We start from the raw sequence: 27,060 nt of genomic DNA, 5'->3' as shown, positions 1-27,060 counted from the left end.
ATAAATACATAACAAGTCGCTTTGATAATTGTTAAATAATGAAAACGGGACAATCAAAATTAAGAATAAAGCATAATAAGTGAACTATATAGCCATTACAATTGTCATGTTAACATTTAATGTACCACAAAACGTGAAGCTCCTTTGAATGGGGTCATCGGTGCCCGAGGTTAATGATCAGGCCAATAAATTGTATGCTTCCATGTACTCGCTGCAATGTGCTCACATACTCTCATTGCTTTTTGTTGCATCTATTGAGTTTTCCGACTGTGAGTGGTCCATGAACGCACTTGGGGTACTCCAGCTCACCCTAAATTGAGGATTGAAAGAGGATTCATGGTTTGTCAGATGGACAGATGAACAAAAAGAAAGAACGGCTACCAGATGCCATGCGCGTTGTCAGTGTTGTCAAAAAAATCACCCTACTCCACATTAAACTTCAGAAAACTTATCGAGTTGTCACTGTACTGTATTTGCCGGGATTGTGCTGTTTCACCAGTGTTGTAATATTAGTCAAATATTTTTCTTTGTTTTAATGAAACTGATATTGTGCAATATCTAAAGCTGCATATAAAGTATTTATTTTTTCATTTCATGTTCATGCTCCAATTACAAATAAAGCAGAATTCAATTATTCAGTACTTGAGTAGTCCCCCCTGCTGATTATTTAAGCAATTACTTGGAGGCCACTTTCTGCTTTTACACGAGTCATGGAAACGGTGCCAGAGTTGTGGATATGAAAATATAAAGGTGAAGTAGTAATCAACAGAAATCAGAAGGCATCTCGTCGAATATCCGAGGATCTTCAAACGCACCAGCACCTGACTTGCGTCTCGAGCGCCCCCTAGTAAGCCTAGAAAATAAAAATCTCATTCTGATGACGTCACCGGTAGAGTTGTCATGGCGTCTTTTGGACCGAATCTACTGCTGCAATTTAGCTAGAATCTGTCGACAGTCGCTCAATCGAAATGGAGAAAAATGCAGACGTGCATCGAGACACCGTCGGGAGCGACACCATCGGGGCGGGCACCGGCGACGCTCTTGCAGCGGGAGGTGGGAAAGGAGCGGCGCAGAAAAGCACAAATAGTGAGGCTCGCCTCAATACTTTGCTGGATATAGATCGCTGTAATAACAGCACGGCTGAGGAGTCGAGCAACCTTCACGTCAACCCCGGCGCGTGCAGGTGTGATCAAGCGGAGGTCCTGGTCGAACAGGGGGCGAGGAATAACGCCGAGTCGAGGGACTCTCGGTCTGGAGAGCAGCAGATCAGTAACGGGATGGGCTCGGATCCAGATAAGGAGGGTGGTGCCTCAAAGTTAGTAAACAACCAAACCGACGGGCCGTGCTCAGGTGCAGACGAGAAGGAAAGCGAACCGAGCAAACTTGCAAAACCTACCCATCTATGCCCGGGTAGGACGATCCCAGAGGACTTGAGCGCCCCGCACGCCTTATCTGAGGGGCTGGCGAGCGGCAGTGACCTGGACCCGGACGCCAGCCTCGGGGGTTGCGAGTCCCGAAGCCTGGACTCACTGGACGAGTCATTTTCCAAGCTCAACTCGTGCCCCAGTTCGGACTTGAACAGCGAGGGCCTGGAGGAGAGAGGGCTGGCCCTGGCCCTGCAGGGCGAATTCGGCCTGGATGGCATCAAGGCGACGTGCGCTAAGGACCGAGCGGCCGGTCAGTCCATCTACCACATCAAATGGATCAAGTGGAGGGAGGAGAACACGCCGATCATCACCCAGAACGAAAATGGCCCCTGTCCGCTGCTTGCCATCATGAACGTCCTTCTGCTTGCCTGGAAGGTAAAATATCCACCTAGAGGTCTTATTCCTAAAAAGAACAATTCACATTGTAAGCCACTTTAATTGGCAGGGTTTAAACATCACTGCTTGCATTTAGGAAAACGAGCTGATGATTCAATTAAATGTACAAAAAAAATGACAAATGTTGTTCTAAAAAGTTAAATACAACGGAATTCTACCTTCTTTCCATCCACCCATTTTTATACTGCATTATCTTGTTGAGGGTCATGTTAAATTGAGGCCCGTGCCAGCTGACTTCAAGTGAAAGGCTGAGAATGGGTCAAATGTAAATTTACACAATTGAACCCATGTGACGTGCACGGAAGTGAGGCCGATGCACCACAACACCAATACGACGTTTTTCCCCCCAGACTTACACTAATACGATTACTATACGATAAATATGACCGCATAATATGTTCTGCCATCTAGTGAAAAAGCGTATAATTGTTCTGCTTGTCACAAGATAGACCAATAATGTTACGTTATTTGTAAATAATAGCTTTTGTACCTTGCCGGCAACCCTAATGAGAACAAGCAGTTTCAAAAAAATACCCAACATAGTTGCTTTGTATCTCTCTGTCACAGGTTAAGATGCCGCCGATGATGGAGATTATTACAGCCGAGCAACTGATGGAATATCTTGGTGAGTATTCCTCTTTGAGCATTTAAATGTAATTAATAAACTTGGCTTGGCCATACTGAGCAATTTTTGTGTGCCCCTACAGGAGACTACATCCTGGAAACCAAACCCAAAGAGATCTCGGAGGCCCAGCGACTAAATTATGAACAGGTAAATCTTTACTATGGTACTAGATCAACGCACAGCATGACTAATGAATGTGCTTTTACTGGTAACGTACACTCATCAGCCACCGACATGTCTGCTTCACGGTACTGACGAGCGAGGCTCAGGGTATGGATGGTCCACATTCCGAAATGATGCGTTTGAGTTTTTGTAGTGTAAATGTGAATGCTTGTTTGTCTACACGACATACATGTGCCTTGTAATCGGTGTGCCCGGCTTTATCAAGGTAGTTGCAATTATTATATTTAGGTAAATTTCCTAAGATACAAAAGCAAAATATTATTGACGGCATTACCGAGTGAAAGAAATAACCCTCGAGTACTTTGAAACTTATCGGTGCTCTCTGTCGGGAAGATAAAAACAAAAAAAGCTTTGCGTTATGCTTTTTTATTTCATCCATCAATGCCGTAATTAAATGCGCCCATACAGAATCTTACCAAGGGAATGCTTAATTTGTACCGAGGGGGTATCACAAAATGTAATGTAACGTAAAAGTGTAGAGATGAGGATGTTGTTGACCGCAACCATTTACGCAGAGTTGACAGCAGTAAAGCTTAGTCGTTTGTTTTTCTACATAGTTCTGTATTACATAAGATGCGTCTTTGGAGACTGCGAACAACAGAGGTCAGGGGTGTGTGCTGTCGCTGGCAATGGCGGTAAATGCTTGGAGACGCACGGCTAGGTTCAGCCTCTGGCTATTACTGAGGTTTGCTTTGTGTGTTTTTGTGTGTGCGGTTCACCATGCGAGAGGCGCTCGGGTCGGAGATGGAGCTCCACTTTGCTTCCTCTGCTTCCTCCCATCTCCTGTGGTCTGCCTACGTTGAGGCCTGTCCTCGTTCCAGCAGCACATCTGTGGATGATTTGAAGCCACGTTTTAAAAAGCGAGGAGAGGTTTTTGGCGGCGCGCTCGCTCGCTCGCTCGCTCGCTGATGCTCAGTCGCTCGGTGGCACCGGCTTTCTAAATTTAAGCGGGGCTGAAATGCAACTTCTTAAATAAATCAGCGTCGTCTTTAGGGAGGGGCTCGAGTTTTGCATTGCACAGTAATTATGGCAAGCTAATCCTAGACTCTGGCCTTGGAGCTCTAATGCATGTGGGTGTCCGTTGCTGCAGACGAGCTCAGGTCCGAGGGTGTGAAGAAGCACGAGTTCTCTCCATTTTCCGATATATCGTGGCTCATTATGCCCCGCCGCTATATTGCAGATTTTTTTTTAAAGTTCTTTTTTTTTTAATACATTGGGCCCGTGCGATTCACAATTTGCTTTTCTGTTTCGTTATTTTGATGCAAGTCTAACATTCCAAATTCAAAATGACAATAACGACTGATGAACAGATTGTGAATTTGCTCATTGCATTATGAAAGGACTTTTTTTTTTTTTTTATTCCCTGCTGAATTGAAGCGTTCAGACCGGGACTTCACAACATTTCTATTTTTACATTCACGTTCATACGTCATTTGTCACACGAGTGTATGAGGATTAAAATAGCAGTCGTTGCTCTTTAGCGGTTGTTAAATATTTACTCAGAGGAGTTGTGTAAGTGAAGGGTCCGCTGTTGCAAATGTCCCATTATAAAGCTCATTTTAATGCTGTCTCCTTTAGCCAGTTCTTGCTCAAACGACAGCACGCTAGACGTGAAGGGCCGCAATGTGTCCCGTGGGGCTTCCTCCAGTTGTTCAACCAAATAACCAGTTTCCAGTAATAGAGCAGCTCTGACACAGTCATTCTTTTAATGTGCTCTAGTCATTCTCCTAGTGCTCGGAATTGTCTTACTCATGAGTACAAAGAGTGCACCAGCTTATTGACTAGGAGTGAACAACAACAACTAGCTTTGATTTCTCCTACTGTCCTTAAAGGCACCACAGCCTTGCGTTGGGAAAGAGGAAAGAAAGAATGTGAATGTAGAGGAGACGGCTCTGTATGTTGAGTGATGTTGGAAAACAATACATACACCCTTGAAAGAAAGAACTTGCCCCTCGTCGTGACTCGGAGCCGCAACAATTTGACCAATTGAGTGTGAAACATTGGCCTGACCATTTCAATTCATGTTGCTCATGACCCTGTGGAGCTGGGATTCATCACAAGCCAAGATGAGTGCAAGTGATGCGGCGCTAATATCATCTGCTTGTGCTCATCTATGTTGGATGGACCAGATGTGGTCCATTATAAAGCTTCCGCTAATCCCGATGTCTGTAAAGATCATGAGCGTCCTAATCCGCACACTCTCAAATGTGTCCGATTAAGGATTTCCACCTCAACACTACAGTACACGTAAAAGTTGATTTTATTTCTAATGATCATCATTCTTCTTCCAGAGAAATAATATACATTTGTATCTTTGTAGATTTGTATAATATAGATATTTGTATCTATTCTGTCCAGATAACTAAGAATAGTCAATTGCAATAATGTGGTTGCGTAAGTCTGCACACCCCTTTATAACTGGAATACGGCTGTATATTATACACTCCTCTCTACCATTTCACGTGCTTCTAGTCTGATTAATCCCAAATACAATTCAAGTCAAGTCAATTATTATATTCTAGTTGGTTTTCCCTTACATTTTTTTTTTAACTTTTGAGGAAAACGCTAGTTTTTATTTTTTTGCTAACGCTGACTGGGGTTGTTAACGGTTTATGTTTTCCTTTATTGAATAAACATTTTGGTACCTACGCATGACTATCTCCAAAAAGGGCTTTTGGATTTGGCTCTTGTTTCTGATCCAATTTGTACAGTACAGTGTATTTGGCTTACCTTGTTTCATCCCAGCGGTGTAATGAAAACGTTGAAGTGAGATGTAGGCCTCAGCTGCAGGGTTTATTCTGAGTCCAGACTTAAATGGCAACGTGGCTTGCAGCCAGCAGGGAGACGCTTTAGGGCTGAATGCAAGAATGGGTCGGACTCGGATTCATCAGGTTCTGTGTGGGCGCCTGCCGCTTGCTCTTCATACTCCTACCGAACAAGGTGTGTGCGTGAGGAACAATGAAAGTCACCGCTTAATGCTCACCTTCTCAAACACGTGGGTGTTTTTCAAAAAGATAGTAGGTTGTTCATTCCATCCCTTTTTACTTCTGCCAAGTACAAAAACTACAGTTCCTATAATATGCGCCTTCACTTTAAAGCCATCCAATTACAGCTGCTACATTCAAATGTTTAAAGGACAAATTAACTTCTTTACTCTCTTGGTTATTTTAGCAATTCAGCGTTATTTTGTTTGTGCAGCAAGTAGCTGCAAGACTTAAAGAGATTTATTTTGTATGATTTCCTATTTAACACAGATGGAACATGCAGACATGACACAAAGATAAGTCAGTGATCAAATCATTCTTATTAGCACGTCTCTTTTCTTCTTCTGGCTTCAATTTTCTCTAATGATCATCCTGTTGATTTGCTCAATAGCCATCATCATTGACATGATCGTGTCCCATGTATGTCATCACATGGTCAAAGTGGACAGACCCGAGGAAGAGAGGCTGTGCCACGGCTGAAAGCAATAACCGCCAAGCAGCTAATGGTTTCTTGTAAAGATAGAAAAATCAATGGGTTGTTATCCTGTCGGTGTGCAAGCAAGAATGTACACTGCTCGTATTGGACGCTATTCACGTCTGTTAACAAAACGTGTTTGCAACACGGTATATTCATTCATGTGTTTACCGTAATCCCCATCTATTCATGCATTCACCTTTTTATGTTTTTTCACTTCCTACCGGTGTCAAAATTCATCGATTAATTGAAAACTAATTGATCAACAAATTAACATTTAGAGCTACTGTTTAACTAAAAATTGTCCAAATCCTCTCATTTCAGCCTTGCATCAGTCATCGTGTTAAATCGAAATGAGACATGATGTTACCTAATATCTGCTGATTAATCTGTCGGCCCTGATATTGTGTTAACAAAAGCACCAAAAATGTTACGATTACTCCATTGCCTTATCAGTACAGTGCTTAATTCAACAACTAATCAAGATGAATGGATGGTTGATCAAAGTTAACATGAGTTTATGCCCCCCCTACCTTTCTTTTTTTTCCTTCCTCTTAGAACATGAGCGACGCCATGGCAGTGTTGCACAAGCTCCAGACAGGCCTGGATGTGAATGTGAAGTTCACAGGCGTGCGAGTTTTTGAGTACACTCCAGAATGCATTGTGTTTGATCTGCTGGACATCCCTCTTTACCACGGCTGGCTAGTGGACCCCCAGGTACGGCAGTAGTGAAAATGAGCTAGAATAATTGTGGTCAGGTTGGGTTCTTGTTTCAACTGTGCATTTTTTTGTCATGACTAATGGTAGCTTTGCAGCGGCTGCATGAGTTCTTGGCAAATGTTCGTTCTCCACAATGTCTATCTTCATTTGCAGATGTGCGACATTGTCAAGGCAGTGGGCAACTGCAGCTACAACCAGCTGGTGGAGAAGATAATATCCTGTAAACAGTCAGACAACAGTGAGCTGGCAGGCGAAGGTCAGTATGTCTCTCTGGGCTCTCCTTGTGCTTATCCTCCACTTGTCTTACACTGCAACACATTACAAGTCCCCCACCCCCCCTCTTAATTGTTGTTCATGAAATCTTGCCACTATTTTTCCATTTGTTTAAAACGAGTATTGCTATACCCACAAATGTCCGCTTTATGCTTCATGGTTTCAAGTGACAATAAATTGAAGTCATATATATTGGCAACACTGTTCCATTAAACAACTTCGCAAATTTACGGACAATAGTTATTAGTCTCCCCCACCCGTGTGGAGAGCATACATATTCGATTTATATCCGCTTCGGAAAGAGGTCTGATTTGAAAAAAAAAAAAATAGGAATTGTACTTGTGGAATGTTAATGCAGCTTGCTGAGTCACTTGTCAACCTCTTCATGTGTCTCCATCTTTGTATTTTATTGCCCCCAGGAGGCCAATAAGTGCACATCGGAAGGAGCAGCACAATATCCATTGAATTGAAGCAAAAACTTATATTTTTTGAGAGGCTTGGATGGATTAATCTAAATACTGTAATAAAGCATTTCATGGCACCATCCATATGTTGAAGTGAGGGGAGGAGCTTCTGTTAATCAGCCGCATCACTGTTTAATTGGAAAGCAGTTTTTTGCTAATTGCCACTAGTAGTTTATAACTTATAATTCATATATTGCTTCACAAATACGAAAAAACGCTGAGGCAGAACTGAGAGATAGATAACATCAGTTCATTGGGAAGCACATTCTTCTGCAGTGCATATTTCTAATGGACTCACCTTTGCAAAGCCACTTGGCCAAATCAAAGGCGACACACTTCCACAAGTCATTCTTTCCTCGCTGGGACACTTGTCACGTGAGAGAGAGTGATGCCATCCTCATTAGGTATACAGTACCTGTGCAAAAGAATCACATATGTGCACGGACTTAGTCTCAAATCTTCAAATGAGTCATTCTTGGCAGAGGATAAGGAATATATGCCTGGTATATAATCTGCCCACGTTTTGCTACCTCAGTTTGCTTCATAGGTTAAAACTGTCCCATAGATGCTATTAGTTAGCCTGTCAATGACAATTCTCATTATGTTAGCCAGCAGACTTGCAGAGTAATGTGGTTGTTTGACATAAAACAATTGAATTCTTTGATCTGTATTTAGTTTGGCGGTTAACTGCAACTAGGGGTGGTAATTGAGTCCAGTGTTAGGATATAGTGCTAGTATCAAAAATATTTTGCTTGCAAGTCAAGCAAAAAAAAAAAAAAGGCTGAATGACAGCCAAGAGCCAGTCTTAAAAAAATAAATAAAAAAAAAAAGTACTTTTTGCATAATCCTCCTCACAAATTAGGAAAGGTCAATGAAAAGCTTAGCTTCCTAGCACAGCTAAAAATAAAAGATATATTTATATAATATTTTTGAAAGGAATACCTCCCTGACAGTGTCAATCATATATGATCGTCACAGAAAGTTGAATTACCTCAGGCACTGCTGCAGTTTTCTTTTTCTTTGCACTTCATGAATCAGTTAGGAGGGTGTTAGGATTGTAGATTGGATTGAAGCACTGATATTATGTTTTACTTTGCTCACAATTGCAATCTTGTTTCTGCAGGCATTGTGGCAGAGCAGTTCCTAAGCAGCACAGCCACTCAACTCACATACCATGGCTTGTGTGAGCTCACATCCACCGTGCAGGAGGGTGAATTATGCGTCTTTTTCAGGAATAACCATTTCAGCACCATGATTAAATACAAGGTAAATCACATTAAGTACAGACTAGCATCTGTCCATCCATCCACTTCTTGTTTTTGTTCTCCAAGTAGTAGCATCTGGAAAAAAAAAATGAAAGTAATTACATTTCCCTCTTGGTTGAAGCTCACAGTCTGGCTTTCACTGTTTTGAAAGTGATAATTAAAAAAAAAGCTGTATTTTTATATGTAACATTACAATTATGAATGGGTGTGCTTCTGCTAAGATGAACTGCATGCAGCTGCTTGGCTTTATTATCAGTTAGGCTGAAGCAGACTTTTCCTGTTATCTGCAGGAGGGGAAGTGACTTTTTTTTTTTTTCTTCTGTGTTTTGAACTCTTCACTACCACACATTGGCACTGCCAATGCAGCCAAAGCTTTTGTGCGTTATCTTCATGACCTCATGTCCACACAAAAAAAAAGAAAACGTAAACTGGCCAGGCATTTTCAGGTGGCTGTTTTACTTCATTTGTAGATATTTCACTGGACAAATAAAACTCCAAAAAAACACACCTAGTTCGTACCTTGAAAAACTCTCAAGCTGAGTCACTCAAAACTCAAAACGGTGTATTTGTTTCCTGTGCATGTTTTATCTCCAGGGTCAACTATACCTACTGGTGACCGATCAAGGTTTCCTGACAGAAGAGAAGGTCGTGTGGGAGAGTCTTCACAACGTGGACGGAGATGGCAATTTCTGCGATTCTGAATTCCGGTTAAGGCCTCCGTCAGACCCGGAGACGGTGTACCGAGGACAGCAGGATCAGATAGACCAGGTCTGAGCACTGATGCAGGCAAGGCCAGCAGAACCAGAATTTTACTTCTCCTGCAACCAGGATGTTCTTGTCACGCCATCAAAAACTGTAAAATAAAAAAAAAAACACAGATCAATCTTGTAGAATATGATTAGGAAGCTACATGACTCAGTTCTGTACGACATAATTGTTTAGTGGTTAAGACATCTGCAGTCCCTCTGGCAGACATACTAACCAATCGGATACAGTCCTGCTCCAAGCCTTGACAATGTGGGGCTAAAATAACAAATGGAAATGTAGTTGCCACTTCCCAAATTCAACTGCACGCTTGTCGAAAATTCTCAATAATAGATGAGTTATAATTTGACGGCCCACCCCCTTCCATAGTCCTACTGCAAGCCCGAAAATCCCCAACCAATGTACCAAAGCTTCTCAGTGGCCCCTTAATTATTCATCAGGCTTTTGTCTCTTCTGCAGTTTTGCTGTTTTCAAAGCCATCTGTTTCAAGCAAAACTTGCTGACAAATTTCTACTCAGACAATAGCTCGGGCAGACTTTATAGATGACTTGTTTACTCAGACAGGCCTGGTTTGAGGGGAGAAAATCCATTTCTGAAGGTATAATCAACACCTTTAGATTAGAGCAAGCACTAATGAGACCCACGGTACAATTAGGTTGTTTACACCAAGATTGTAACCAAGAGGGAAGAGAATATGTCGTACGTCAAACGTCAAGTGCAGCTGCACAACCTAATGAGATCCAAACGGGAGATATATCAGTATGGTGTCATTTGTATTGTTTTGGTTGTAGTGTGTGGAGAAGGGCACTGCATCATACTGAGAGCTGCCTAATCGAATCGTTAATCTAGGTCAGTGGTTCTGAGATTCTTTACAAACAAAACCTTGGCTCTTTAAGTAATACTATTTGAACAAAATGATTTAATAACCAACAAAACAAAACTCAGTTTAAATGCACTTGTAACCAAATTTATCTATAATGGTTTAATTTTTTTCCATCGCCCGAGTAATTCAATACACTTGCATCTTAAATTGACTTTCCTCATTGAAAGGAATAAAAAATGTCGTTATTGTGTTTCAGATGCTCTTAAAAAAAAGTTATTCCAAGGCAGTTTAATTTGGTTTCCATTTCAATCAATATTGTGCTGCTTTTCTTCTGGTGTGCCCGCCTAGGCAACTTGGGGCAGAAAAATAAAGACCTATGGAAAGATACGTACACATCATCGGTCAAAATTACCCCATTAGCCTCTTCATCATTCTTTGCGGATGATAAAGAATATCTCTCCTGTAATAGTTGCCATCTATATACAACTGTTGTTCCGTAAACATGAAATAAAAATTGTAGTATACCGCAATAAATTTCTGGCAACAAAAAGTTTGAAAAGATTCAAAGCAAATTGACGTATTGCGTGTTGTGATTTAACCTCATCCTTGTGCGTGTCAGGACTACCTGATGGCGCTATCACTACAGCAGGAGCAGCAGAGTCAGGATCTGCAGTGGGAGCAGCTGCCCGGAATCAGCGACCTGGAGCTGGCCAAGAAGCTGCAGGAGGAGGAGGACCGCCGAGCATCGCAGTACTACCAGGAACAGGAGCAAGAGCAGGCAGCGGCGGCGCAGGTATGAGTGTTTTTTTTTTTTTTTCACGGGCAGGATAAGTGGCTTGAGGCAGATGAAAACGAGTCAGAGCCAGGCGCTTAAGGGCTTCACTGCACCCCAGTGGGAGTTGTTGCTATGAAGAGTGTCAAATCTGGGCCTGTTTACTCGAGCACAAAGTTCTTATTCTCTACTTTGGGCCGGCTAGTGGAAGAGCAGGGAATTATTCTGTCTGACATATTTTCTGTCAGTGGAATATTTGACATTTACAGCAAGTATGGGGAATAAGGATGTTTCTCAAAGTATAGAAAATGGTCGGATGACACCTGCGGTCGATGCGTGTGCTGCAGGCTCAGCAGGAGGCGGCAGAGAGAAACGAGGCGGACGGAGGAGCAGCGGTAGTCGATGCTCCCGCAGCTGGCGCCGAGACGGTCGCGGCAGCGGCCGCCGCCGCTAGCCAGGCCGCGGCCAGCCCGGGAAAACAGTCGTCTAGCGGAGAGCGCAAGGCCAAGAAGGAAGCCAAGGAGAAAGACAAATGTGTCATTTTGTAACGTCAAGCGAGCGTATGGAAAGCCGTTTGAGCTTATTGTCCATATGCATCATCCTTGCGCTAGTAACCAGTGAGATCATTTAGTAGAACGATCAAACGGATTTCCATTTGTTTAACGCTGCCAAATAGTCTCACTCGTTGATGGGCCTTGGATATGAAGGATATGGACTAAATAGTCAATGGGTTTGCCATACGTGCGTGTTTTTGGCGAAGGAAGGAGACACACTAGGAGACGCTCACAAGAGGATTTGCTTCCCAAACCACTGGTGCCTGCTAGCCTCCATCCTCAGCGGACCACAACGCGCCCCCGCTCCTCCAACCCCCCCCCACGGGATCTTTTGACCGAGTCAGCGGAACTTTGTTACCAATTGCCATACTGCATTATATTGGTCACAAAGGCAATGTTTTTTTTTGTTTTTTTTTAGGAAAAGACATCATTTCTGGAAAGTAAACGTCACTCATGTTCTTGTTACGACAAACCTTTCAACTTGTCTTGTTTTTTTTTTTTTCGTTTTTTACAGTTCATCTGCTTTATGTAAGTAAGCTTTGTTGATGCCAACATTTATTTCTTAATGTTGCCAGTTAACTTTTTACACTAAAAAGTATGGAAAGCAATTTGAATATCGCATTCGACTACACTGCAATGTCGATTGGAATTTGGTCAATTGTTCACGACCACTATGTACTAGTTCACACTTGATTCTCACTAGTAAGCCAATTCAGTGCGCTAATAAAATGAGTCTCACTAGAATTTGATTTTTTCCACTTCTGGCGTACAAATATGCAAACAAGCATGACTAGTAAACTAATGTGCTGCACTAGTAATACCGCTAGACATGTGTTACGCACTAGTAACCAGCTGCACACTAGTAGGCAAACTGTGCATTGGTTGACAAATGTGTGCTGCCAGTGACATCAAATTGTACTTGATAACATCTAGTGCTTCACGTAGTCTTGGTAGGACACAGATGTCAACTAGTGCACAGGTTTGTCTCAACAGCAATTCACAAGTGTCTGTTTTGTATTGTAGTTGCAGACAGGAATGTCATATAGTTGTCCAAGTGCTCGTTCTACTATTCAGCTGATTTGTCTTAACTGTGAGAACTAAGAGTGGACAAGTACATGGACCTCAAGATGGCTGTCAAGTAGATTGACTCAGTGCTTTGTAAGGGGTTCCTCTCTACTAAGGATTGTTGGGCCACACGGGGGAAAAAAATACTGCAATAAAAATAAAAATCCTAGAATTACATGATTAAAATGGCAAAGAATGGAGTCAAGATACAAATTTTAAAAAATGCCATATAGTATACAAATGAAGCTGTGATATCACGAGAATAAAGTGAATATTTTAGAAGAAAATTGAAAAACGATGTAATAATCCACAAAAGAAAAAATATTATTCTTCTTTTAAACCTATTCTCATAATTTTACTTTTTTCCCCCCTTATTCTCATAATGATATATATATTTTTTGTAACACCACACAACCTTTTTCCATGTATTTCATGACTTCATTCTTGTAACACTACAACGATTTATTCCAACGTATAACTTTTTTTCTAAAAACATTACGACGCCATCTTTATGATTGCTTCCTACTTGTTACATGTAAGATTACACCTATAATTTGTCAAAACTTTAATCTCGTAATTCTACCACTTTTTAAATGAAAATGATTACATTTATTCTTGTAATATTATGGCTTAATTGTAACATTACAATTATTTATGGTGGTACTGTTCCAAATTCTTGTGAAAGTCTGAGTATATTCTGATAAAATCGTGATCAGTATAGTCTCGTAAGGGTTTCTTTGCTACTCAGTGTGGCCCAAATCCTCCTTTTGAATATTTGGGTTTTGTCTGTTTTGGAAACACAATGCAGAGCTTTTGTATGCTCACTTAAGAGGTTCTGATCTCAAAACGGTGTACTTTTTTTCTCCGCACAGTTTGGCCTTACATGAATATGTGTGTCATTACGGTCTGCTCACTTTGAATGTCGTGTATTGTCGAGTAAAGTATTCGGCCACTTTGGAGAACAGCCAAACTTTTGTCACGATACTAGTTCCAGACTTTTACCATGGTGAATAATTATCGAAACGTTTCTGTGGCACAACCGGACGGGATGTTGGCAAACTGAACGAACTCTCTATTGTCCCATTGTTGTGTTGAGGTGAAGGAAGTAGAACCCTGGTCATGTAAAGCTGTAGCCAATCACATACATGTATGGAAATCCCTTTCAGCATTTAGTACACTGGACTAGTTTTGTCTCACGAGTAACACGTCGTTGACTATATATCAGCGGTGAAATCAAATGTTACAGGTACATTTGTCCTCCTAGCGCGCTGAATTGTCTTGATAGTGAAGACCTCATGGATCTTAAGGTGGATCTGGAAGAAATGCTGAAAGGGCTTTCCATACAGATGCATTTCCCCAAGACTGTATATATTTCTGACAAGAGGATGCTCCTGAGACCTTTTTATATCAAAACATTCCAGTCGGATGCCTTGACTCAAGAGGACAGAGGTGGGGGGGAAAGGGGCGGGGCTTTTTTTTTTTTTTTTTTGGTACAAGGCGCCTTATGATGTTTTTCTAGGACAAATCCAGGCGTCCGAGCAGTGTGAGACAATCCACCACCAACATGCCAACTACTCAGGCCTTTTTGTGAAGACATACTATGCTAGCTCTTTTTCAAGCTTTGTATGGGCGCACTTCCTCTGGCCTGCAGTCTTGTTGAACTACTCTTGCACACACACACACACATGATGGAGCACGCTTGATTTGTAGACTTCACTCTAAACTAAAGCTGCTCATGCATGCGGACTACCTAAAAAAGTACAATGAGCCCCTGTTGTTGTATTTTTGTGTGTGTTGGTTGAAAGGGAACCAATGAGTGAGTTGAAGAGCTTCACGTAGGGCTTTGTCATCATTTTGCTGCCAATTAACTATGTTGAATTGAGGTCAGGGTTTTGGAAGAAAAAAAAAAAGTAGTGCTTTGTCGCCATCTCGGTACGAAGGAACTACGTTGAAGTGAGTTGAGATTCGTGTCGAGGCATCTTGAGGGTTAGGAACTAAATGAAAACGTGTAGTAAAAGCTTTATGTCGTGCCATTTTGGTGCCAATGAACTATGTTGAAGTTGAGGAGCTTCATATAGTGAAAGAAGCATTTTGCCATTATCTTGTGACAACTTGGCACCAAAGAACTATGTTGAAGTGAGTTGAGTAGCTTCAGGCGGTAAGTAATTTGTTGCAATCTCGGTGTCATTGAACTATGTTGAGGTGGATTGAGGGGCTTCACGTAGCGCTTTGCCGCCATTTCACTACATTGTTCGGCATTTGCAAACCATTTGGAGGGCTTCAATTTTTTTGTGGCTGAAATAGCAGGGGTTCATTGTAAACTAATACAAGCCTCCTTTCAACAGGGTTCAGCAAAATTTACAATATAAAATAAATTGTGAAAAGTAATATTGCCTTTGTGATAAAAAAAAAGACATAATTTAGTTGGAAAACAATACAGTGGCATAATGTAATTTATAGGTGAGTGCCAACTTATAATTCTTTTATTCATCACCCGATAGCCAATTTGATGGGGCTGTTGGTTTGTTTGGTGAGACATTTTGATAATGAAACAATGGTGGGAGTTGCTTTGGAGTGAGCAGAGCCTTTTCTTTTCTTTATTTTTGTTGCCATCCCAGTCATCATCCCCCCAAATTTCATTGTGAAGATCAATTAGTTGATAGGAAAGACTGTGTGTCAATGTGTTTATCGTTTGCCTTGTATAAAAAAGAAAAAAGTGAGGTCAATTCTGTAAAATGTGCATTTCAACACGTTGGAAACTAATAAGAGTAGTGGCTATCATTTGGTTTTTGATATGCACTAACAGCAAAGCAACATACCTCATTTTGTATGGATCAGAAGTGTGCAAAGGGCACTGTTGTCATTTTGGGTACCTTTTAGAAGAAAAAAAAAAAGACTACTGGCAAAAAGAGTTATCAAAACTTGGTAGCAATATGAAGCCAGCTGAACTCTTAATTTATTAACATCCAAAAAGGGCTGTTTTCATGTTGTGGCTGTTGGCGACTATTGCAAATTGCTACATTCAGGTTAGTTTGAACGCACTTCCAGCTTTGTGTTGACAAAAATGATTTAGTTCTCATTTCCATTCTTTTCATTTCCTGTTGGACCCTGAATGATGTTTTTTTGCAGCAAACACTCGTACCAACAACAGACTCAATTGTGCTCATTTTATCTATTTACATAAATGACCAAATAATGTATGTAGCCTTTTCACATTGCAGTCACATTATGTATATGGTGGTAAATATATATTTAACTAAATGCCTTATGAACGAGGGACATTCAACCTGATTAGAATTGCCAATAAAAGCGCAATCATCACTTCAACTTCTGCTGTCATCATTTGAAATGGAAAACCAACAAAAAGGTTGTAGTTTAAAATGTTTCTCTAAAAATGCTCACAACAATATTAATTTGTCTTATGACAAAAGAATATTGGTACATGGACTGAGATGGATTATCAAGGATAAGTCATTCAACATCATCCATTCCAGTTCAAATGCATTTTCACATCTATGTTGTGAATATAAGCTCCACATACTAGTATGCACCACCTTCACTGGTAGAATGGCAATATGGGACAACTGCGGAAAAAACTGCATGACAATAAAAAAATAATTGCACTTGTTCCAATGTCGTACATCATTCGCCGTGTGTAGATGTCAAGTAATTGTTTTGCCTCACTAGTAAACTAGTAGTAATCGCTAACAGTTGTCATACTAGTGAGGACGAATGTGAGGAAGTTCACAGTAAGATAATGTTCAAATGGCTTTCCAGAATATCAGATGGAAACAGTCAATGTTTTATTTTGTTCACAGATGCATTAACTGACAGTTTTGAAAAGGGATGCATGGAGTCTAAATTAAATCCATCATTTTATAAAACACGTTATGACAGCAAATCTTGTTTTGCCACATGGCAAATAATTCAAAAGTGGGGGTAAGAGAGAACAAATTGCCTTCAAATAAAAAACATGAAAATAAATGACAACTTGAGAAAACAATAACGTTACAGAACCTATGACAATCTACAAAGCAGAAATGTCCGAAAACCCCTAAAATGAATGCTTTTATACAAAATAAAAAGTCTTTACCCCAACAATGTGTCTGTGCCACCTAAAACAATCTAAAAAATAAAATGCAGCAGAGGGTCCTCATTTTTTTTATTGTGATTAACATTAGAACTGCCGCGTTCCTTTGTAAGTCTTAAAGCTTCCTGTGCTGCCACCGCTGGGAATGGAGCTGCTGGTGATTTGGACGATGCGACTCATTCCAGATGAGTGACTGGTGAGGGGAGAAAAAGGGTTATCAATATCCACTGTTTGATGACAGTATTCTACTGATTGGCCCAAAGATTAGTCCAAATAATTGATTTTCTTTTTTTATGTTTGAAATTTTCACAGCTGCCAACTTAAAGGAATTCAATATTTTTTTTAAATTCTGTCAGGAACATTCCAATATGAGTGGTTAGCATGTTTTCGTATGGCTTCCAAGTTTTCTTTGAACAGCGGCTTGTTATAGCTTCATCCTTGTCCTGTGGAAGTTTGCAGCGGTGTCACTGACTGTTGTCTTTGGGTGTTTCCACAGCTCTCTCAATGTTGATGTCTTTTGCTCAGTCGAGCAGTGGTTTCTTTCTTTCTTTCTTTCTTCCTTTGTTTTCAGGACATTCCAAAATGTTGAATTGGCTATGCTCAGTGTTTGTACAATACATCCATTTTCCCTCTTCGCTCATGGACAGCTGTTGGTTCTTTGTTTGCTTAGCAGCAAATGCAGCTTTCACAGGTAATAGTCACACTCTATTTCCATGGATTTTACTTTTTGCAGGCATTTTTTTTGGAACATAACCATCACAATAATCGAGGGAATACTGTATTGTAAAATTCCAGGATTACTACTTTCGAGTGTGCCTTTAGTTCGCCTTGAGAAATTAAACACTGTCTACTGCGCAAATCTATGATTCCATTTTGGCCCGATATCCTGACAAGAGATTCTATACACTATTAGAATTCCATTTTATAGTAAGATTTATCTGAATTTTATTCTGTCAAAACATCAGAATCGTCACTGGCCTAAAAAGCCATATCAAATCTGGCCTTAATTATTACTGTATATATGGTTTTATGTTATGTATTCTTCACAGCATTTAGTTGCAGTTGAGGCAGTTTTCCAAGTGCTCAATATATGAACATGGAAATCCCTTTATATTCCACAGATTTGTCTGTTTGCTAATGGAATGTGTTTTAACTGTAGCAAGACGGAAGGGACAAAAACTGTTTTACCTAGACGACGGCGACATCATACTGCTGCGACTGTTGCTCATCCTGCGGTTGTCAGAGAAGCTGCTTCCTCCTCTGCCTCCTTGAGAAGCTGAGCCAGCTTGCCATTCCTTCCTCATGCCTTGCTCCCTGCTGTGACACTGCACCACCACTCGGCGGCCCGAGTTGAAAGCCTGCATGGAAAACCAATTGAGCAATTATTTCCAAATACTTCACATCCAGTTCGAAATCCATGCTTTTACGCTCGTTTTTCTAACTACTATTTCCGTACAGGCAAGAGAATTTGTTGCAGTAGAACTGCGTCTTTCAATTTGATGGTGGGGGGAGTTTCCCCAAGACTAGCACCATTTTCAGCCTATAAGCACACTCCTTACCGCTTTATAAAATATTAACATGTTGGAGTTCACTCGTAATACTAGTAGCAACTAAGGCAGTTTCACGATTCGTACTTGACCTGCTAGTATGCCAACGTTGTTCTTTTTAGGGTTACATGACGTATCAAAACCCAAAAAATATTGCGGTATCTTGTATACCAACTAGTTTGAATCCTTTCAAAATATGTTCTTGAGATTTCTTCAGCAACATTATCCATCTTAAGATACAAGTACTACTATATTCACTGTCCTTGTAAGCAGCACAACTTTGGCTTACTAGAAGTATTTTACTGAGTCAAAACTACAAACTAGTTGACAAATATACGCTTCTAATGACAAACTTCGACGACTTAACATGGAGCACTTCACTAGCAGCGCGCAGATGTCAGCTAATGCACACATTTGCCTCAATAATGGCATGTGGTTGTATTACTAGTATGCTAAAGTCATCCTACTACTGTGCAGAACTATCAGCCAGTAATGGTAAAAATGTTGACAGTCGTTCTAGAAACGCACCCGGGTCTGTCCAATAATGCATTCGCTGAACCATCTTGTGAGCAAGGAATCTGCGTGGACTCGTACTACGTGGACTTCATTGGAATATCAAGGATGTAGAATAACTGTCATGATAAGATTGTAAGCACACCTGGTCATTCATCACGATGGCTCTTCCGCCATCTCGATCATTAAAGGATCCTCTTCCTCGGCTGGCTGAAGAACTTCCTCGAAGTGTGGGACCGGGCTCGTCTCTACCAGGTCGCTCCGTGCGAATTCGCATGGGGCCGCTGCGTAAACCACAAGAGCGCCATTGCAAATAAGCTGAGGTCAACACGAAAAACCCCAAAAAGAAACAGGGAGGGGGGAAAAAAAAAATGCTTTACCGTAGCTCGCTCTTGTTGGCATTCATGTCGGCGTCATCCTTCCACCCGTGGCCTCCCTCCCTGGGGGAGCGGGTGTGGGTCATGCCGGACATCCTGGACCCCATCGGCCGATTGTGCATTTGGATGGGCCGCCTTTCGTCTCGATCCCTGCGGTCTGTGTCGCGGAGGTCTGTGCGCGAAGGAGGAGGCTCATCCCGGCGCACCGCTTCAAAATTCTTGGGGTACCGCTCGAAGCTGGTGCCTTCTCGCTGAAGATTTAGTCGACTCTTCTTTGCTTCAGGCTCACCGTCAAATCGGTTGCGCCTGGAAAAATAGGAGTGTGAGTGAGTTGTTCTCAGTGGATGACCATTTTGCTAGTTGCTGTCGAGTGCCGACTAAAAATGACATCAGAGTGCCTTAGGGCTCCGCTCGCGAGCATCTCATGATCAAACCCAGAAAAAGGTGCGCTTTGATTGGTCAGTACTTGAGCCCTTAGTGATGGAAAGAATTTTATGTCCTTCTGAAACAACTTATTGGCAACTTGGGAGTGTCTGTACTTGGACGCCTAAAACATTGTAGTTCGGTGACAACTTTGCAGAGCTCAAATGCCATGGATTGAAGCAAACCTGTCAAACGTGTTTGTCTGCTCTACAGCAGCCTGTGGAAAGCGGCCCCTTTGGCGGGTGTTGAAGTTGGTGAATCGGTTCTGCGGCCTGTTGAAGTTGCTGCCTTGGTTAAGACGAGCATCGGGCGCATCAGCCGAAATCTTCTTGTTGCCATTCCAGTATGGATTGTCTCGCCGACTGAAATGTGAAACAAAAATTGGGATTTGCTCTTGTTGCCTCAACCCAAAAAATATTTTAAAGCATTTTCTCATTCTAAACCATGCCCTTTCTCTGATTACTGCACTGTAGCCTACAACAAACACAATGATGTCACTTACAAGAAGAAACAAGTAAATGAGGAAAATCTATGTGGCATATTGGAGATGCCTGCTGCTGACTTAGGCTATATATTTAAAATACGATACTAAGTGTAATGGAACTGATTTCAGCATTGCTGCAGCATCAAGTCATCAAAACAATGCATGAATTGCAGAGGGTACTGACCCGCGTTCTACATCACGGCCTCTTTTCAGGTTTCTCTTTTCTTGCTCATAACGGAGGTGCTCCTGCTGTCGTCTGAGCTCTTGTTGGCGTGCTATGTGTTCTGCCTCTTTCCGACGCTCCTGAAACACATTGCACACGTCAGAAACAAATAATTCCAAAAATGATTCTTTTTACCCAAGTTTCTTTCAGTCTGTGTACGTACTTGTTCTATTCGGATTCTCTCCCTCTCGAGCTTCTCCCTCTCAAAGCGCTCCCTCTCCAGCTTTTGCCTTTCCATCTCCAGTCTCTGGCGTTCACGGAAGAGGTTCTCCCGCTCTTCACACTCACGATCACGGCGTGCCTGTTCCATCATTTCGCGGTGCCTTGAAAAAAAATCAGTATGAACAACAAAATTTCCTACTAAAACCATACAACATAATATGCAATATCAAGTGCTGCTTGCAAACTAAAAACGGCAACCGACAAACTACAGGTCAATTTTCATCCACCTACCTGTGCATCTCTGTAGCCCGACGAGTACGCTCCATCCGTTCACGCATACTCTGCTCCTTTATCTTCGCAAAAGGAACAAAGCCGCCCTCCTTGTTGACAAACCGTTGTTTGTTTTTAAACATCTCCAGCTGCAGGGGGAAATGGTAAAATTACATTGATGAACTACCCTACTGACAAATCAAGTGAAAAAAAAAAAAATATTGACAAAACATTTAAAAACCTCTTCAGGGGGTATCAGCCATTTGGGACGTCTTTGCATGGGCATAGGAACAAAAGGCTGGAACAAACCAAACAGAAGTACGATAAAGTGTGGGTGCAAAAAAAAAAAAAGTTCACACTGGAGATGTTATTGCTCAATTCAGATTTTGGGGCAAAATACGATTTTTTGTGTGGAAGCGTTCCATCTTAAATGCAACCTCAGTTTCTTGTTGTGTGTGAACTAAATGTGGGTCAATGTCTTACCTTATCAAAATATCTTGTTTTCCTAAAAGGTTTTGTCTTTATAAAATTTGACTTTCCTTTGGTCTGATCTCCCTCCACCATACCGCCTGGACTCTTTGACCCTGAACAGAAAACAAAACAATTTGTTAAAGTGAATTGAATGTATGAAAAACATACAAGCAAAACATACGTCCACAGGATCTGTCATCTCTTTTTGAAGAACTTTGGGATGAATTTGATGTACTGGTGTCACATTTACCACTTTTGGTGTCCTTGGATAAATCTTTGTCCTTTTCTCCAGATTTGTCATCTTTTTTGTGAGGTTGTTGTGACCTAAATGGAAGGGGGTCACATTTAAGTCATCATATCGGTAAGACAGTCCTTTTACCATTTTATTCGCACCCACTTGTTAGACAACTTTGTCCCGGTGGAATTGCGCTTTTCACTTGATTTGCTGGTACTCTCTTTGTCATCTGATTCGGTCTTTGACGATTCTTTTTTGAAGGGGTAATTTTTGGCCTTTGGGACAAAAAAAAAAAGCAGTTTGCTCAAATTCACCATGTGATATGACAAGCGTAAAGAGTATCAACTGTTGTGGTATCTAGGCATTGTTACGAGAACGAGGTACAAACGCTTGCATCTCTAGAAAACAAAATCAATGCAAGAAAGTTTACTTCACTTACACATTCAACATATATTTGCTGGCCATCAAGCTCAGTGCAGTCCAGTTGGGAGATGCAACGTGTCACCTCTGCACTGGAAGACATTGTCACCAGGCCATAACACTTTGAACCGGGACTGCGGGCGTTGGTTAGGACCTTGGCACTTAAAACCTGTCAACAGATAACATTTTGATTTCAACCCTAAGTGATGGAGAATAAAAAGACAATGCAATATTACCTTGCCATATTTGCCAAAGAGGTTCTTCAAATCTGCTGCTTTGGTGTTGAAGGACAAGCCGCTCACCCAAATGTTATGAGAGGAAGAGGAGCTGATGTTGCTGCCGCTGCCGACAACTGCTTCCCACAACACATTAGAAAAGGACTAGGTGTAAAATCCAAAACAAAAAAATACTTCAAGAGAAATTAAGCTTTGCAACACGCCTTACCCTTATCCTCCTTTGCAGCTTTTCCATCTCTGTCTCGTGAAGAGCTACAAAGCAAATGTTGCCACAACAAACAGCAAATGAGCTTCAATAAATGAAACATTCATGCTAAGTGACAAGGGTACATCTTTTGAGGTGGGGGGAGGGGGAAGGGTTGAGACAAACAAAGACCTTCTGAACTTTTGCAAAATAAAAACAATCCTGTGAACAAGGCGGAGATGTGACAATGTCTCAGGCTTCAGAGCTTTTCCAGTGGTGATGGGTCAGGTCGTAAGCCAATTAATTCCCTTGACCAATGAACTCTTCAGGTGGTTTGTGGACCTTCTCAGTGAATATAAAAAGGTGCCATCAAGGGAACTAATGCTCTCACTGATGCGCATCAGCCAAAAATGGGGAGGGCTTTAACAGCGCTGGAAGAGGCAAAGTAACAGAGTAGGCCTTCTCAACTCCTGGGTACTGTCGCAATTTACCACAAAGGGAAAAATGTTTAAAAGAAAAAATTGAGGGATTGAGATCATCTGTGAACGCGTCCCTTATGGCAAAAAAAAAAAACATCTTGAAGCTACCCACAATGTTGAGTTGCTATAGAGGTGACCTTGATAGTAGTATCAAAGAACTGACATAGAAAGACAAACCTCTTTGCTTGACCAGATAACCCAGTAGATGAGGGTGCTTTCTTCCCAGAATCCTTTTCTTTATCTCCAGCTTCAGCTTTCTTTGTGACATCTCTGTCGTCCTTTGAGGGCTCGCCCCAGGCTCCGTCATCTTCCTTACCATCTTTTTCTTCCATCTTCATGTCATCATCTGTGATCACCTCGGCAGAGGCCTCGGGCTCATCGTTGCCCTTGTCGGCCTCTGAATCTGGAAGTTTCACATGTTTACCTGTGTCCAGAAGATCATCGCCATCAACATCTAAGGTGATGGCATCTTCATTTTGTATAGACACAGAAAGGTGATCATCCTCTGCTTCTTTCGAGGAATCCATGGCTTCGGCAGCCATCTCTTCTTCGGACTCCAATTCAGGTTCGGCCTCCCCGTCCGCCTCAGGCTCGGCTTCCTCGTCGCCCTCCGGCTCGACCTCTGCCTGATCGTCGACTCTGGGCTCGTCATTCACCCCGTCGTCGACTCGGGGCTCGTCATTCACCCCGTCGTCGACTCGGGGCTCGTCATTCACCCAGTCGTCGACTCGGGGCTCGTCATTCACCCCGTCGTCGACTCGGTTCGCCCCGTCGTCGACTCGGGGCTCGTCATTCGTTCCGTCGTCGACTCGGGGCTCGTCTTTCGCCCCGTCGTCGACGTGCGGCTCCGGATCTGCTTCTGCCTCTTGCTCGGCATCCACCTCTGGCTCGGCATCCACCTCTGGCTCGGCATCCGGGTCAGGATTCATCACCTCGGGCTCTGAATCAGCCTGGGCGACCGTGGCTTCTGTCTCCGGTTCAACGTCAGCTTCAGCAGTAGTCTCGGCCTCGGGCTCAGGCTGAGAGAGGTTGTCCTCGTCGAGTGCAGGCTTACAATTTTCGCGTGTACCATCATCTGTATCTGTTACATCTGAGGGATTCAATAAGGATAAACATGGCAAAAACACGTTTAACATGGATATGTCACATGTTTCACCTAAAAGTAGAATAGAAAAGCACATTTTGTGTTAGTGGTCATCGAGGGCGTAGACACCACAGGAAGACACAAAACACACAATCTTCATTGAAAGGGAGCGAGGATTCAGTAATCATCACTGGGGAAGGACTCCAGTTAAGACAATTCATTGTGAAGGTCTCGTTCCAGATGCCACCCAAAAGTGGGGAACCTTTCCTGGTGGGATTCAAATCAGAAAGCAAGCGGAGGGAAGTCTCAACCATCCATTCTATACTTTCGTTGATCACAGTGGTAAGTTGAGAAAAGAAGTCCTCAAGTCCATCCTTTTGATGACTGTCTTTCTTGACTGTCCGATGTTTCCAGTGAGCACAAACACAGCCGTGTGCGCAACCTGTATCTCTGTAACCAAACCGTGTCTTTGTCGAAGTCCAAGCCACGTTGAACTGTCGTGCTGCAGCTTACGACTATGTCTTCTTCGGAAAGACATCCGTGCAGTTAGGATGGACAACTGCCTTGAAGAATCGATCAAGTCCTGTGACATTCCCAATGCCGATGCATTGTTGTCTTTTCAAATGATGTAGCGTGAGCCGTCACTTGCAGCAATCTCACTTGATGACCGCTTCAATAGCAACCATTTCGTTCACTTGGGCAGTCCGTGATGTTGTGCCCATGATGATTTGATAGGATCAAGAGATGAATATCCTCAAAACAAATGATGATCCTCTATGTCCTCGTTTGGATCACAATCGAGGTGTCAATTAGAATGACGTCCTTTGCATCTTGTGACTGACAATGTGACAGTTGCATTCCAGATCCATTGTAAGTGGTGTAAAACCTACAGACCATGTGCGTGCAACGCCTTTCCAGTGCAAAATGTGGGACATATCGATATTACGCATGTCCATTCGTGAGAAGAGACCAAGAAAATGAAGCCACTCGCAGCTCAAACAAACCTGGTGTGCAAAAGATGCTTCTTGCCACTATGTGGACATGATTTATAGAGTATTAAAACCTTACACATCATTGTCTCAGCATACATACATACCTTTCTCTGACTCATACTCCTCTGTTTCCTAAGAGAGAAAAGAATCACTGAGTGGATTTGGTCAAATATGCAATACGATTAAGTTTCTTCATTAGACAGCTTTAGTCCTGCTTTCCAGAGACCGCAGCAGCAGTAAAAGTATGTTGTTTACCTCTGAAGGCGTACCATCTTCCATGGTTGTGTCCAAGTCCATTTTCTTTCCTAAAATATTGAGTGCAGACATTCTAAACCGTCAAAATGGTTTAAAAAGCCTCAACACGAGTAGTCCAAACAAGAGATTACCTTTGCCTCTTTTACGAGTAGATGTGCCTACAGGAGCTTGTATTTCAAAACTACTGGAGTCTGCATCTTCACTCTCGATAGCCTTGAAGCAGATAAGCATATTGGTTAACCCTGTCAAGTTCATGCTTATTTCACTTCATAGACAAAAAGTGGCTACACAATCCATGTCAGTAAAAAGCTGAGCCCACCTTCAGAGACTCAAACACCCTGAACTGTTTTATCAAGAACACTTTATAAATGCCTCTTTAGCCTCATCCATGTAGAAACGGAGTGGTTAGAGCTCCATAAAAATGAAAAATTAAAGATAAGAAGGGGGTTAATCATAAGTAGCCAGAAGAACCACATTACAGTAAACTACACATCACGTTAAAATAGCAAAACTACTGTAATCGCTTCGGTGACTGGCCAAACAGAGGCGTTAACGGCAAAGAGCGCTACAGAATTGCCAGTCTCGGAAAAATATCCATTGAAAATGATCCTCCACAATATTGTTTCAACGGAAAATCGCCAAATTATTAAATGAATGTGATACGCATGTGACTTGTAAAGGGGGGGGGGGGGCTGCGAATATTCCTATCTTTCACGTAAAGGCTAAAGATACGACAGAACAAAGACAACGCTTTCCTATGTGTGGTTTGTTCGTCTCTCAACATGAACGTAGAGCAATTGTAGGATTCTGCTTGTTTTAAAACCGCAATAACTTCTCATTACGCGCCATTGTTCTGCATGTATTTCAAATAAAAACAAACGCAGATAATACGTTGCCTCACAACACAATGACAAGGGATTTTGCTGTTGTTCGTTCTACGAAACACAATCTCACTTTGGATGTTTAATCGCATCCGTTTGGTTCGCCTGCTTTTAGGTCGGCTTAGTATCGGCTAGCTCGCAAGCTAACAACGACATTGACCCATTGCATTGAACACAACATTCGCTGTCTTTACCTGCTTGAGTCTGGCGAGAAGTACACTTTTCACACCCGAAGTGTCCAAATTCCGCCGTTTGAGCTCAGATTTGAGGTCAACAACCCTTAATTCCGTTATTTTCTTCACCGCCGTGGAAATGGCTACCGACGCCATTTTAACGGCTGAATTTTATAATCACGTGTGCAGATTGAATTAGAGCAGTTTTTCCTTACTGTTTTTTAACACCCTTTGCAACAGCGCCTCGCACTGGCGTGGAGTGGAGGATCAACATGACCATGTATTTTTACTAAATCCGCCCATTCAATATGGGAGAAGAATATGAGTTGTGTATATATTGAAAAATAAAACATTTTAGATCACACTGGGGGCCTACGACACTACTGTATTCACTGCTGTATCTTGAAGTTGGTCATTATAGTGGTACTTGGAGAGCAAAGTATTTGTAAACAGTATTGGATGTAATAAGTTTGCGAATCTGTGCTTAGAGTAAATGTTTTTTGGATTGATAAAATTGCAGATTTATTTCTAAAGTCGCACGTAGAATTCGCTGTGACCACCAGTAGGCGCGCTAATATTGCAGACAGATTGAGTCGATTGAGTCAAAATCCTAATCTGTAACCTTTAAAACATGGCCGCATTTCGTCAGTATTTTAGCTCAATCGATGACCTAAATAAAGACATTCGTGTATTCATTTATCATCCGAACAGCCGAAAAGACAATTTGAAAAATAACCAACTTATCACAAGATGTGCCAGGTCAACGAAGC

At 41.9% G+C, this 27,060-nt stretch overlaps 2 protein-coding genes across 5 annotated transcripts; one reads left to right on the top strand and one right to left on the bottom strand.

The window, feature by feature from the left end:
* Window positions 1-900: 900 nt before the first annotated feature.
* mindy2 (MINDY lysine 48 deubiquitinase 2) lies at window positions 901-14,235 on the top strand. Its single transcript, XM_085908287.1, has 9 exons — window positions 901-1,802; window positions 2,391-2,448; window positions 2,531-2,595; window positions 6,649-6,807; window positions 6,964-7,066; window positions 8,671-8,813; window positions 9,407-9,580; window positions 11,020-11,193; window positions 11,520-14,235. Exons 1-9 carry the CDS (start codon window positions 969-971, stop codon window positions 11,718-11,720), a joined length of 1,911 nt encoding a protein of 636 aa, XP_085764413.1. The 5' UTR covers window positions 901-968; the 3' UTR covers window positions 11,721-14,235.
* A 2,337-nt stretch (window positions 14,236-16,572) lies between these two features.
* Window positions 16,573-27,049, bottom strand: sltm (SAFB-like, transcription modulator). 4 transcript variants are annotated; one of them, XM_085907565.1, is made up of 20 exons: window positions 27,031-27,049; window positions 25,368-25,449; window positions 25,237-25,286; window positions 25,086-25,113; window positions 23,083-23,995; window positions 22,451-22,494; window positions 22,243-22,358; window positions 22,026-22,175; window positions 21,749-21,861; window positions 21,533-21,675; window positions 21,364-21,464; window positions 21,122-21,178; window positions 20,902-21,029; window positions 20,612-20,771; window positions 20,410-20,528; window positions 19,927-20,103; window positions 19,322-19,624; window positions 19,087-19,225; window positions 18,070-18,239; window positions 16,573-17,074 (listed from the first exon to the last, which is right to left on the bottom strand). In XM_085907565.1, exons 3-20 carry the CDS (start codon window positions 25,276-25,278, stop codon window positions 16,969-16,971), a joined length of 3,009 nt encoding a protein of 1,002 aa, XP_085763691.1. In that variant the 5' UTR covers window positions 25,279-25,286; window positions 25,368-25,449; window positions 27,031-27,049; the 3' UTR covers window positions 16,573-16,968. The 4 variants fall into 4 exon arrangements, with proteins under 4 accessions (XP_085763691.1, XP_085763689.1, XP_085763690.1 ...); XM_085907563.1 differs by lacking the exon at window positions 27,031-27,049 and adding an exon at window positions 26,312-26,480; XM_085907564.1 differs by lacking the exon at window positions 27,031-27,049 and adding an exon at window positions 26,312-26,480 and having other exon boundaries at window positions 21,602-21,675.
* Window positions 27,050-27,060: the final 11 nt, after the last annotated feature.

Source organism: Syngnathus leptorhynchus, chromosome 3 (assembly GCF_054491065.1).
Source record: "Syngnathus leptorhynchus isolate UIUO chromosome 3, UIUO_Slep, whole genome shotgun sequence".
Taxonomy (NCBI): domain Eukaryota; kingdom Metazoa; phylum Chordata; class Actinopteri; order Syngnathiformes; family Syngnathidae; genus Syngnathus; species Syngnathus leptorhynchus.
Note: the sequence above shows the minus strand (reverse complement) of the source record. Positions and strands in the feature narration are given on the sequence as shown.